Raw genomic sequence first — 12,885 nt, 5'->3', positions numbered from 1 at the left:
GAGCGAATAAATGAACATTTGGAGATTTGCACTGAGGTCAATCATAACATTTAAAAGGATTTTAGTGACATGTGATTTAAATATGGTTTAAATTAATGGAAAAATGAAATTTATGTTGGGTCAATAACTGATTTCTCAGTCATTTAGAGGAGTTAGTGCCCTGTTAATTTGCTAGAATAGAAGTCAACAGCTGGTTTTGGCTCCAGACTAAAAAATGTTCAACAGTGGGTAACAGCACTGGGATTCTTCATAATGAAATCTTCAAGAACTTAGTTGCAGCTTCTATGTAAAGTGTAGGGTCCAAAATAGAATTGCATGGAATGAAGGAAAATGAATTTACCTTGTTAATAGTATTTTTAAATAAGGGTGTAGTCAGACTGAAAAAGTTTGTTGCTCCAGACTAAGTCAGCTTAATTTAGTCCAGGTGGAGTCCTTAACCTTGATCTTGATCTTATATTTTCACTGCCTGTAATTTTTGATTCAAATCAAAGCTTGTAAAGAAAAGCACATGATTAAAGATCTCTTCACTCATTGGCCAGGAATTACCAGGGCGAGGCAAAACAATGAGAGAAAGAACAATGGAAGTATTGCACTTTGCAATGCTTCTCGAGATTGTTCACTTATTCAAACTTTATATTTAGATAATCAATTTTCAACATTTGTCTATACACCAGGTACAACACTATTTACCTGGTACTCTGGTACGGCGGAGGCATACTGCAAGGCAACTACTGAGGAGATGTCAGCTATGAAGGCATTTATGACATAGAAATGGTCATGTTAAAAGTTTACTTTAATGAGACTGCATTTATCCAACCACATTTCAATGAGTTGCTGCATCTCATTGTTGCTCCACTACTCTGTTTACATCCCATAATAGCCGGTTACAGTGGCTGTATCTTGTCCGGTTGATCTGCTCTGAGCAGAGAGCCTATTTACATGAAGAAAAACTCAGATCAACCTGGAGCTCAGGCTGATCCTAAATAAACAGAAACCACCTTAAAAGATGGGTCTGCTTGGGTGAATTTAGACTGAATATTTGTTCCAGATTATCAGGGGAAATCAACTCTGGTTCACTTAAGTGAATCAAATGTATCCAGTCTGAACACACCCTAAGAAATATAACTTATATTATTCAGATATTGAGTCACAGCATCAACTAAGTGGCTCAAAATGAATTAATGAAATTTGAAATAATTTCTCCCCAAATTTAGCCCTGTTGCATTGGGAGTAACCTGCAAGACCACATAGCACAAGACTTAGGTTTTCTGACACCTAAGGTGTTTAAACGTGACGGTGAGCATACATGGTGGAAAATGTCTTTACAGTTTTTTTTTTTTTTTTAAGTTCAAAGAAAGTCTGGATAATTGGATGAAATAATGTCAGCACATCAGTGAGTCATTTAAAATGATTTAGCTGCTCCCATTTTGTGCCAGAAACAAGTCTGCAGAAAAGTGAAATAACTTAAATTTGATCAAAAATGAAAACATGGACTTGTATCCAAAGAATACTTACAAAACTAAACAATACATCATATATAACAATTTCCCCACATTAGCTAGTAATGACATCATTTTATATTTTTAGATCACAAACATATGTGAGCGGTGGTTTGATAATGGCTTTTGAGCGAGCTCTTAATAGTAAGTGTTTCACGTCTAAGCGTGCACACTTAGCAGCCGTTAAAACATATTTTTGTGTAGTAAGACTCAGTATAGACTGCGAGTAAACTGAGAGCATGCATGTTTTAGAGAAGTGAATGAGTGTTTGTGTGTGTGGTGGGTGTGTCAGCAGCACTGCACCTCATACACGCACACAGGCTGGTTGTGAATGAAGGAGAGAATGAGGTGGCGCTCAGTACAAATAGAATAAGGTGAACCAGTGACGTCTACTGCGTCATGGTGTCTAAATGCCAGCTTTGTGCGTAGCAACCAGCATAAATCCTTGTAAGGGGAACATTTGAACCTTTAAAGATAGAATTAACAGGACTCCCCAAACTGGAATGCTTTTTCGAGGAAGACCTTTTACACCTTTTATGTGTCGAGATAAATTGCAGCAGTCATAAAAAGGGAAGATTATATAAATAACTGTCAGTTATGTTTGGCTGAAGGAAGTTCCTGTCACCGCTTGCTCTTGTTAGGAAAAAAAAAAAAGGAAAAACAACAAACTGACAGATGAGTCAAGACAAAAGGAGATAAACATGGAGACCAGACAAAATGCATCAAAACAAATGTAAGCTTGTGTTTTTTACAAATCCAGAAGTCAGACTTTCAATCATTTTATTTCCTGATACATATTCATATATTTATTTAGACAGAGTAGGTCTAACTGTATCATTTAAAATATAAAATAAGTACAAGTACTTTGACAGTTATGAGTGACATGTTTTCTTTAACTCCTGCACAATTATCAACAATTAAAAACTCTAGAAATACAGAATTTTCTGCAGTCACATTAGGTGGTGCACCAGCTGCTGGGACAGTCACCTGACGGTCTAATGCAAATACAAAAGGATATGTATGAGAGCTTATGATTTGATGCTTTACTCACAAATCCTTCAATGCTTGTGAGCTATATTTAAAAAAGTCATAAAAAAAGAATGCCACTAAGAATGCTCGACTGTCTTTACTTGTTCAATTGCACAACTTCAACATATTTCCCGTTTACCTACACAGTTTGACCCTAAGCCAGAGGGGAGTTTCAAGCCTCGTCATGCATGCAAAAATGTGCCACATACCTGTTTCATTTAAACAAAAAAAGAAAGTGCAGCAAATGTCATAGAAGCCTCTTTTTTCATTTTTAAACTGCTTAAAAACAATAAAAGAAAAAAAAATGCTTAAAAGAATAGCATTAGTGTATTAAGTCACTACTCGTTTACAAAAAAAAAAAAGGAATCCCTCTCACTTTGCTTTGGCTGCTTAACCTAAATATTGTATTACATAATCTGTCCTAAAAAAATAGGACAAATATTTGTGTTGACCAACATTGCTGATTTATGATCTCTATAAATGTGGTGAAGTACTTCAGGCAAATTAATTATTGCACTAGAATTGAAGAATTATGGCAGCCGACAACAACTAATCCTATTTCTTTTTTTCACAGTTTTCTGGTGATAATGAGATCAACTGTCTCGTTATCACGAAAAAATTTGGTTTTCTCGTGATAGCGAGATAAAAAAGAACATACTGTAGCATCCATCTCTCTCTTGGTTTTGCGCACTGAGACTCCAAGTCTTTTTATTTTGTGGTTAATGCAGGCCGTAATCATCAACTTACATTAACAACAGCCAAAGAAACTCTCCCCAAAAGTTTTTTTTAATCCATTTTCCATATATCCTCCAATAGTAGCCCCGGTGTTTGTTTCATCACAGGCAGTAAGGTGATGCCTATTGGGTTCATTTTGCAGTGAAATTTGGTCAAAAGATAAAATCAACAACACCAGATGAACATTTGAGGATTTATAGATAATATTGTATTATGTTCTGATTAGCACTGGCTATGAATGCTTCTTTTCTCTGTGAAGCAAAAATACTTGGACCCGTATTGAACAGTGGAGGTGTGGCTTGGATCTATGATTAACAGTTAGGTTAGCTTTATGTAGCTGTAGTACTAGAAGGCGCACTATTTACAGCTTAGTTTTTAGAGATAGTAAAAAATTAAATATACCATGACAATAATCATTTTCTAAGCTCTAATTTGAGCCATGTTTTGTGAAAATCGGTTAAAAAATGTAAGGAGCTAGCCCAATTTTTGTGGTTGGTGCTTGCATGTCTTACATTGAAACAGCTGTGTTCTCAATGCATAGCAATAGCGCCTGTGAGGGCACGTCTCTGTCTATAGCAGTGAATAGGCAAGGGCCAATCCAGTAATATATATCAATGCTCAAGACGCTGCTTTTGCAATCATTGACAGCGGGCTGCTCAGGGTTTGCAAGTCCGATGGGGACTGAGAGTGGCATAGCTAATAAAGGCTAACGTATTAAGCAAACAATCCCGAGTGAAAAGTTAATTCCAAATCCATCACCAGGACGGAGTTTGCTGGACATACAGTAATTCCAATTGCTCTCAACCTCTGTTCCCTAACTTCCAAGTTCACTGGAAAGTTGTGTAAGCCAGTAGATTCTTAACAACTGAAGGCAAACACCTGGCTACGAGCCATGCTAAAGCTAACGACTGACCGTTAAAGAACCAAAGATGGGCGGGGCTTTTATATTGGAGCTGCAGAGCATGATGGCGTGAAACTTCTGGGACTTACACCAATTGACCAATCACAAAATTCAATACAATACCATGTTTCAACCTGTAGGGGGCAGCACACAGGTGGTTTTTGACTATATTTTCATGAATTAAACAGGTTTATTTCAATTTGGCAACAACTAACAGACAGCACTTGTAATAAAACCCCATTTATAAAGGTCAACGGACAAAAAAAAGTAGATTTAGTTTTTGGTTACTCTTTAGTGTTAGGTTACCCTTTAAGTGTGAGAATTTTCCACTTAAGATGGAAAAAAAGACCGTTTATAAAACATATCCATTGGAAACACTATTGTCAGATTAGATTAAAAGACAATGTTTTCTAGAGACTACAGACTCATTTTTAATTAGGTTTTGCTGTGTCTTCATTTACTATCTTGTCATCTCTCTACTGGAACTGTAGTCAGCAAAACGTTGATGATGGAAAAACTGTGGAGAACATTTTCAGGATTTGGTGTTAAATGATACAAAGCAACAAGGATCTTTATGTTTTGCTTACTGTTGAAGAGAACTAGAAAAATGCTTAAAGTGACAAATATCATTTTCTTTTCTTTCAAGATCTTTGTGTTTGTATCTGTTGTGTTTTGTTAATTCTGATCTCCTGTTCTAGAAATAAAAAAGGTATAATGGTAATTAAATACTTATTCATTTTCAAACATTTAGTAAAAAGACATGAGAAGAATAATCTTTTTAATAGTGTGCTCATAGTAGCATGATAGGTGTCATGGCCTAGTACTGATATTTCATAACCGAACATCGGAGAACGCAAAACCCTGCAGGATATCTGTTGATTTGGAAGCTAAACTTGACAAAAGTAATGCCTCGGCCAAACACAGCGGTAGCTAAAAAGCCTTGTGCTTGACAGTAAAACTTGAAGGCGGGCCTACAACATCTGTAAAAGGGGCTCATGGTTAAACATCTGTATGGTGGATCAGGCAGGACATTTTAATTATTAGGGTGAAGGCATTTCTATCAGTCAACTAAAGCCAAGCTGTGCATCTATTTTTAATCAATGAAAAGCCGCTCAAATCTACACGTTCCTGGGCTAGCTTCTAAAAACGGAAATGGCCTTAATTGCTGTGCTAATCATGTTTATAAGCTGAAAGGAAACTACAGCTTGATTGTTAGCTGATGTTTTGTAAGCTGCCAGGCTAAAACCAAAGATCTAATCTGTATCTAACCTATGAAAGCTATAACATTTACTGCTGCAAGAGAGAATTCTCAACCTTTTTACTTAATATTAGTAAGCATGTTAATCTGTTGGCTTCTTTCAGCCATTAATATAAGAGCAGCAATAGATGTCACATGCTGAATGAACTTTGAAAGTGAGTTTGAAAAATCCCTTTCGCTTAATGTTGACATCATTCAGCTCCGCACCGCCGTTTGACCACGTTGGTTCCCTTTCAGTAACTGATCACAAGACCTGAGCAGGAAATGAAAAAGGCACACAGTACAGCTGACAAATTCCCTGCTTAAAAACCCCTTTATGGCAAAGCGAGGCCAGTTTATTTGTACCGCACATTTCATGTACAAAGACGATTCAAAGAGCGTTATATAAAACATTAAAATAAACAATTACAAGAGATATTAAAGGGGTAATATTAAAATAAAGAAAGTTACATTGAAATGATTTTAAGGTAAGCTTAAAATTAAAGTAAACTTTTGAGAACAGGTGGGTCTTTAACCTGGATTTACATGCGTTTCAGCTAATCTAAGGCTTTCTGGAAGTCTGTTCCAGATCTGTGGAGCATAGAAGCTGAATGCAGCTTCTCTATGTTTGCTTTTGACTCTTGGAACAGACAAAGACCAGATCTAAATTACCGGAGAGGTCTGGGCTGGCACATGGTTGGTCAATCATGTGATTTGGTGCTAAATGATTCAAAGATTTATAAACCAGCAACATAAATTTAAGTCTATCCTGTGGCAGATCAGCAGCTAGAGTTGATACCTCAGACCTGGACTAATATAGTGTAATTTTTTGGTACTTGTGAGAACTCAAGAGCAGAGTTCTGAATAAGCTGCAGATTGATGAATAATATTTTTTAAAAATGTTGATTTAGCATGGAGTGAAAATCCACTCATTTAAATACTTCCTAAATCTACTTATGAGTAACAACTACGTCAGCTTTTAAATTACTTTGAATCCGACCGGCATGAGACTCTCAAGGGTTTGGGTCAACCAACCAAACCTTCAATACCACATCCTTTGGAATCTACCCCTTTCAACGGAAATAAACTGAGTCCACGTCTTGAGGCACGCCAGTCAAAGATGGTATATACTATTTTTAAGAGTACAGGGGTCCAGAGATCAACGCAAATCTTTATCTTTACGTTCAGCATCAAAGTTTAGGTCAATAATACAGTTCGTCAACAGTTTAAAGGACTGGGTGTGAAACATTAGGTTGTGTTGTTGCCATACTTTCAAAGCAACCAAATGTAAAATCTTAATTTTATGATTTACTGGTTGGAGAAAAATTAGGTGCATAAGACAGTTCCTAAAGCTGTGTTCACACCAAAATGTGAATTGCGCGCCAGGGTGTCAAGTTTCAATGTACAGACATGTTCAGAGGTCCTGCAGTGTAATATGAGTGTCAGGCAAGGCGCATAAGTCTGGCAGCAGCGCAATATGGGCGTTAACACACAATTTGAGCATTGCAGCACGTCAGGAGTTCAAAAATCTGATCTTTGGCAAACAAGGTCCATCACATCAACAAATCAGGGGCTAAGTTTTGCCCTGTGACGTGTTGAAGATGGAGTAATTTTTTTCCCATCAAGTAAACATTAAAAAAATTGTCTAATTTTATTATTTTTTATTCTTTTTAGACTAATGTAACTCATCAAACTGGGTCACAGAGAGAAGTAAAGCTGAGAGCGGCTGTCATTGAGATCCAGCTCCTGCAGTGAACCTCACCATACTGGGAGAGTTTATGAATGATCTCATGAACCCTCTTCAAAAAAATAAACAAACCTGACCTCTCATCGTCCATGTTCTCCGTGCATTATAAATTAGATTTACAGGCAATTTTTCCATGTACCAATGAGGCTTAAAACGTTTGCCGCTAGCTCCTCCCACATGCATCTAGAGCGTCAAGTTCATGTACACATTTTTGGACGAGCGTTGAGCAACGAACTTGATATGAGTCGAACAACAGGCCTGCCATGGAAAATAGATGCACGAATCCCGTTTGGTGTGAAGGCAGCAAGTAAAGTAAGCCCTGATACACAAGTAAGCACATCAAAAAGTTTAATTGAACACTCTTTGAGTGTAATCTTATTTGACTCATCACTATAAGTTTAAGATCAAACCTGATGTTTTTTTATTATTCGTTTATTTTAAAATATTTAATTTAAAAAATGTAGGTGAGAAAAACCATGTAGTTTAATATATTTGTATTTTTGTTAAATTTTTGCTCATTTGTATCCCCCCCCCGTCATCTAAAGCAACAAAATATATTTCTCCAACCCCCTAAATCAGAAAAGCCTCAAATATTTTATTTTCAAATTGAAAAGAATACCTTATAGACAAACATATTTTAATTCGCTGGAAAAAGCGAGGTCTGTTTTCCACTCAAGTAAAAAAAAAAACATTTTATGGCATAATTTAATAAATGAAATTAAAGAATATAAAATAAATATACATATTATAAAAATTCAAAACAGCTACAAAACCAACAACAACCAAAAACAACAAACCAAATAAATTTGGCTGAATTTTTATTTTATTTTTTTAAAAGCCCTACGACCGAATAGTGGCATGTGACGCGATGACAAAATCAAATGCTGGTTAATCAGCGTTCAGTAATGATCTTGCGCTTTCTTTGATATGGCGGCAGTGTGGAGGTATTTTAAAGTGATTAAGAGCAACAAAAGAACAGCAGTTTGCAGCGAATGTGGAAACAGATTATCAAGAAGGGGTACATCTGCTAAAACCTTTACCCCTTTGGCCTTAATGTGCAATTCAAAAGCCAAACACCCAGAACAGCATGAAGAATAATGACAAAAATAATGAAAAACTCAACATTTACATTTTATATTCAGTAACTATTTGGTGTTCGGCTGAGTGGCTTCGCCTACCAATTCTCATTTCGGTGCATCCCTATTTTCCTGGTGTGGGTCGTGTATCTGCAGATTTGTCCAGGCTAAATGTGTTTTAACAATGACAGGAATGAAAGCCGTCACCATTTTAAAAGATTACAATCGAGGAACAAAGTGTTAAGCAGTGATGCAATCGACAGCATCAATCTCTTAATCACATCCAGATTTTTGGTGCTGTAATCTTAATAAGTATCCAACGATTATGAATACTAGCAGGGTGCAAGCCTTTACACGCCTTGGGGAATATGACTGGCCACTCCCTAATTTAAAGTTGTAGATATTTATTATCATAAATGAGATTAAGATTCTATTTTTTAATACTAAACAGTTCATTGATTCATCTTCACAAAAAATGAATGAATGAATGTTAAACAGTCGGAAATACACAAATAAAAAATAAAAAAACAAGAAAGCCAATTGGTTTCCCTTTACCAAATTTTAAATACAAAAACATTGTCAAAACTCAATCTAATACAGTTCCGTATTACCCACATTGTTTCTATTAAAAAAACAGGACTGACCTGATGTCCTCCAGTCCACACTCTAAAATGACTTAATTCTAATAGTGTGGTATCATTTAAAATGATCTGTTTAACCGAAATAAATATTTTGTGACAACGAAGGGTGAACAATAACTTTCTCAAGATAAAATTTCAACAGTTGATTCATTTATGCTTCATATTTATAATCCACACTGAAGATCTATAAACTCAAATTTAAGTTTCCCCAGTTTATTCAAGGTATTTAAAGCAAAAAAAGAACACAAACTGAAATAAAATTATTAGGAAAAGGGGTGACATGTAATGTAAAGAATAAAGTTTATGGAAAATTATCATAAACGCTTTTAAACTGCAGCTTTCACACAAAACATAAAAAGATGAAGTTATGAAATAGTATAGAGAGCTAACAAATGTGGTTACACAGCAACGATGGACTGCTAAGGATGTATCCAAATGAAGATTACATAATGCATGATAACACAGCATGCCACGCATATACACTCAAACGAGCACTTCAGTGGTCATCCACTACACCATGAGTGCCATTCTATCCCAGCTGCAAACTCTCCAGTCAACTTCCCAGCATTAAAGATTTCAACCGTCCGGCTCTTCGAACAATGCTTCCTATTTACTGGTGCACAAAGTGACCGAAGAAATGTTTTCTCTCCAACCAACAGAGCCAGTTCGTTAAGATGGTTCATTCCAAAGTATGCTATTTTAGAAGAGAATGTCAACACAGATCTACTCGCAGTGATCTCAGAAGCCTTTTGCATTTTAAACTGTGTGTGGACCATACAGAGCTTTATTTAAAATGTTTTGCTCTGACCGCAAAATCAAAACTATGCAAACAATCAAGATAGCATTGTTTTGCATTTGTTAAAAAAATATTTTAGTAATTTTAAACCCACACAAATGAAGTTGACCTAATTCTTTACAAGTCATGTTCTCATTGATTCCTCCTACTTCCTTAGATATACATTCTAGGAATAAGCAGACGTAGTTTAGCTTACCACAATCTACTGACCCTAAAACACTCATTAAATGACACACCAAGCAGGAATAAACACAGCATGTGTTTAAGACAGGAAAGCAGAAAGTTGTGACTGTTATTTATACAACTTTATCTAGAAGTGTAACACATTATTTTCTTAGGTGGTGATTGACACGGTTCATGCAAAGTTCCCCCACTGCGATCTAAAAAAATAAAATACAATTTTCCATGATCTATGTGATGACATCATCTGCATGTGTGCGTATATGTTAAGACATCTGGCTTATATTAATAACCAACCAACACCAAAAGGCCCACTAAAACCAGCAGAACTCTGAGAATAAAGTTTAGTTTTGTATCGTTTGGTCTAAAACATGTCAGTCGAGGTCCGGGTAATTATATCCGGCCAACCAGATCATTTCATTTTATTGTTATTAATGGCCCGATGTTATCTTGTGCTTATTTCTAACTTGTATAATTTGACAAAATATATTTTTATAGAGAGTAAAATGTTGAAAGTTATTTAAGGTTTAAGTTTATTTATTCTGGAATAATATTCCTGCCTTTTGATTATTCATACTTATGTTAAAAGTTACCGTTTTAAAAATGGTCATTCTTCTAGCTTTTTGGACTATTTTTTTTGGCATTTTTTGACAATCATTTGGGATTTGAACCCTCAACCTTTTGGTTGACCCAACCCATTGAGCTACATCCAAGATAAATTTCCTTTTACATTAGAGATGTGCTGTTTTTTTATTATTAATATTATTATTTTGAAACAATATGAGGGTACAAACCTAGCCCACATACATACACAAATTGCTTGGGATTTGAACCCTTGGACAACTAACAGGCTGAACGCTTGATCCACAGACAGAGCTACAGCAACCCCATCATCAGGAGTTGTGTAAAGCCTCGGAGGATGTTTAGTCTGAACCGTGGGAGCGTAAGTCTCCTCTTCATAGGTGTCAGCGTCAGAAACCTGTGGTTTACTATGACCTACCTTCAGCGCAAACTTGTCGCCGGTCTTCTTGTGGAAGATTTCCAGCACTTTTCCATTGATGCCCAGCCCCAACACCTGATTGGTCACCTTGTACTCGTCTGTGATGGCGTTCTTCTTGATTTGTAGGGTAGGTTTCGAGTGGAAGGAGACGAACTGACCCGTGGGATTCTGCTGCTCTCCCGGGTTCTGCTGACCCGCTGGGTTTGGAAACAGTGGTTGGTTCATGTTTACAGTGGAAAGATGAACGGACGTCAACACCGCCGCTCTGCCCTTTCCCTTAAAGATAAAATAACTCTTCCTTCTTGGTTAGCTGGCCTTTGAGCAGAACGGAGCCAGGCCCGGAGGCTAGTTGACAGTAGTTGTGACGTTACAGGTTGGAAAAAGTCACTTGGTTGGCCGACAGAAGCTAAACTAGCTCACAGTTAGCATGCTAGCATTCTTCGATCCTGCCCTATGAGCTATTGATCGGATTCTTGGCTAGCGGCGAAGCTAGGGAGTTAGCTTATACATCTCCGGTTGTTTCTGCCTTTTACCGGTTCCTCAAAGAAAGCTCCTGGAACTTTTCCGAAACATCCTCTAAGTACGCCACGGCACCTGTTTTCATCGCAGGTCAAAGGAAACCTTCCCGATAAAGTTATCAAAGACCACGAAACGCTTTTCAAAAGACAAACAAAAGAGGGGGGAAAAGTCCGATACGGTTAGCAAACCACTTCAGTTTCTACTGAGCAGACACCCAGCAGGTCTGCTGGTGACGTCACCACGAGGGGGATGTTCGGTACTTAAAGGAGAAGTAAGACAGCAGGAAGAGCCGAACGCATGTCAGACCGAGAAAAACCACGAATTCCCCTAAGGAAACTATCTTTAATGACTTCAAAGTCCCCCCTAATGGGTTTTCTCTATATAGTAAAATAATAGCGTTTTTCAAATTAACAGCTCAACCTTTATTTTGTAGCTTTGGCGTTTAATAGAGGAGACCCTCTCTCATATTATTGAGGCAGCACTGAGGGAGCCGGACAAAAATAGACCCAGTAATCTCTGACTCTGAACACTATAGGTTACCTCAAGGTTAGGCTGTAAAACCTCAAATTAAATCTGAAATAACCACAGGACACAGCAGGTGTTGCACTGTGAGAGGTGTTTTAGTTTGACCAAACACAATTCTCATCCAGCAGTTAAGAAACATTTGCTGAGGTATCTGGTATTTTTAAAATGTTGACATTTTAGTGACTTTTGTTCCTCTATTGCACATCTCAAAGTCAAGGCCCGGGGACCGGATCCAGCCCACTGAGTAATTCTATCTGGCCCTCCAGATCATTTTATTTTATTGTTATTATCATTTTGACAAAATATGTTTTTATGGAGAGAAAAATATTGAAAGTTATTTAAAGTTTAAGTTTATCTATTCTGGAATAATATTCCTGCCCTTTTATTATTCATAATTATGTTAAAAAGTTACGGTTTTAAAGTTTTAACAATTGGCATTCTGCTAGCTTTTTGGTTTATTTTTTGCATTTACTACGATTTTTTATGCTATTTTGAAGTTTAGCTAATATTGCAGCTTCAAACTTGCTGTTTAGGCTAATTTAGATTTTTTTAAATGTTTTTTGGTCCATTTGGGAGACTTGCTAACATTTCAGCTACATGCTAGCTGTTTGGGGTAATTTGCTTTTTTAATGTTTTTTAGGCTGTTTTGGGGTTCAGCTAATTTTGGCTAATTTAGGATTTTTTCTTTTTTTTTTCCTTTTGTCCATCTTGGAGTTGGGTAATATTTCAGCTACACGCAAGATGTTTTGGCTAATTTAAGATTTTTTTTAGGCTGTTTTGAAGTTTAGCCAATATTTTAGCTTCAAACCAGCTGCTTTGGCTAATTATAGCTCTTTTTTTCCTTTTTTTTTTAGACCATTTTGAAGTTTTGCTATTTTTTTCAGCTACATGCTCGCTGTTTTTACAAACCTAAGTTTTTTTTTTTAGTTTCTTAGGCTAATTTGGCATTTAGCTATTTTTTTGACTGGCTATCAACGTCAGCTTTTTTAGCTATTAGCTT

The 12,885-nt window shown here is 36.6% G+C and overlaps 1 protein-coding gene across 2 annotated transcripts in view; it reads right to left on the bottom strand.

Moving 5' to 3' along the window:
* mapkapk2a (MAPK activated protein kinase 2a) overlaps positions 1-11,653 on the bottom strand; it is a 29,764-nt gene extending 18,111 nt beyond the window's left edge. Inside the window, exon 1 of one of the 2 annotated variants that reach the window (XM_024270637.2) lies at positions 10,842-11,653. In XM_024270637.2, coding sequence (XP_024126405.1) covers positions 10,842-11,066 — 225 coding nt within the window. In that variant the 5' untranslated portion in view covers positions 11,067-11,653. The remainder of the gene's footprint in view (positions 1-10,841) is intronic. The other variant, XM_024270636.2, reaches the window with a different exon arrangement.
* Between the last annotated feature and the right edge of the window lie 1,232 nt (positions 11,654-12,885).

Source organism: Oryzias melastigma, linkage group LG5, assembly GCF_002922805.2.
Source record: "Oryzias melastigma strain HK-1 linkage group LG5, ASM292280v2, whole genome shotgun sequence".
In the NCBI taxonomy this organism is placed as follows: Eukaryota; Metazoa; Chordata; class Actinopteri; order Beloniformes; family Adrianichthyidae; genus Oryzias; species Oryzias melastigma.
This window is presented reverse-complemented; position numbering and strand designations above follow the sequence as displayed.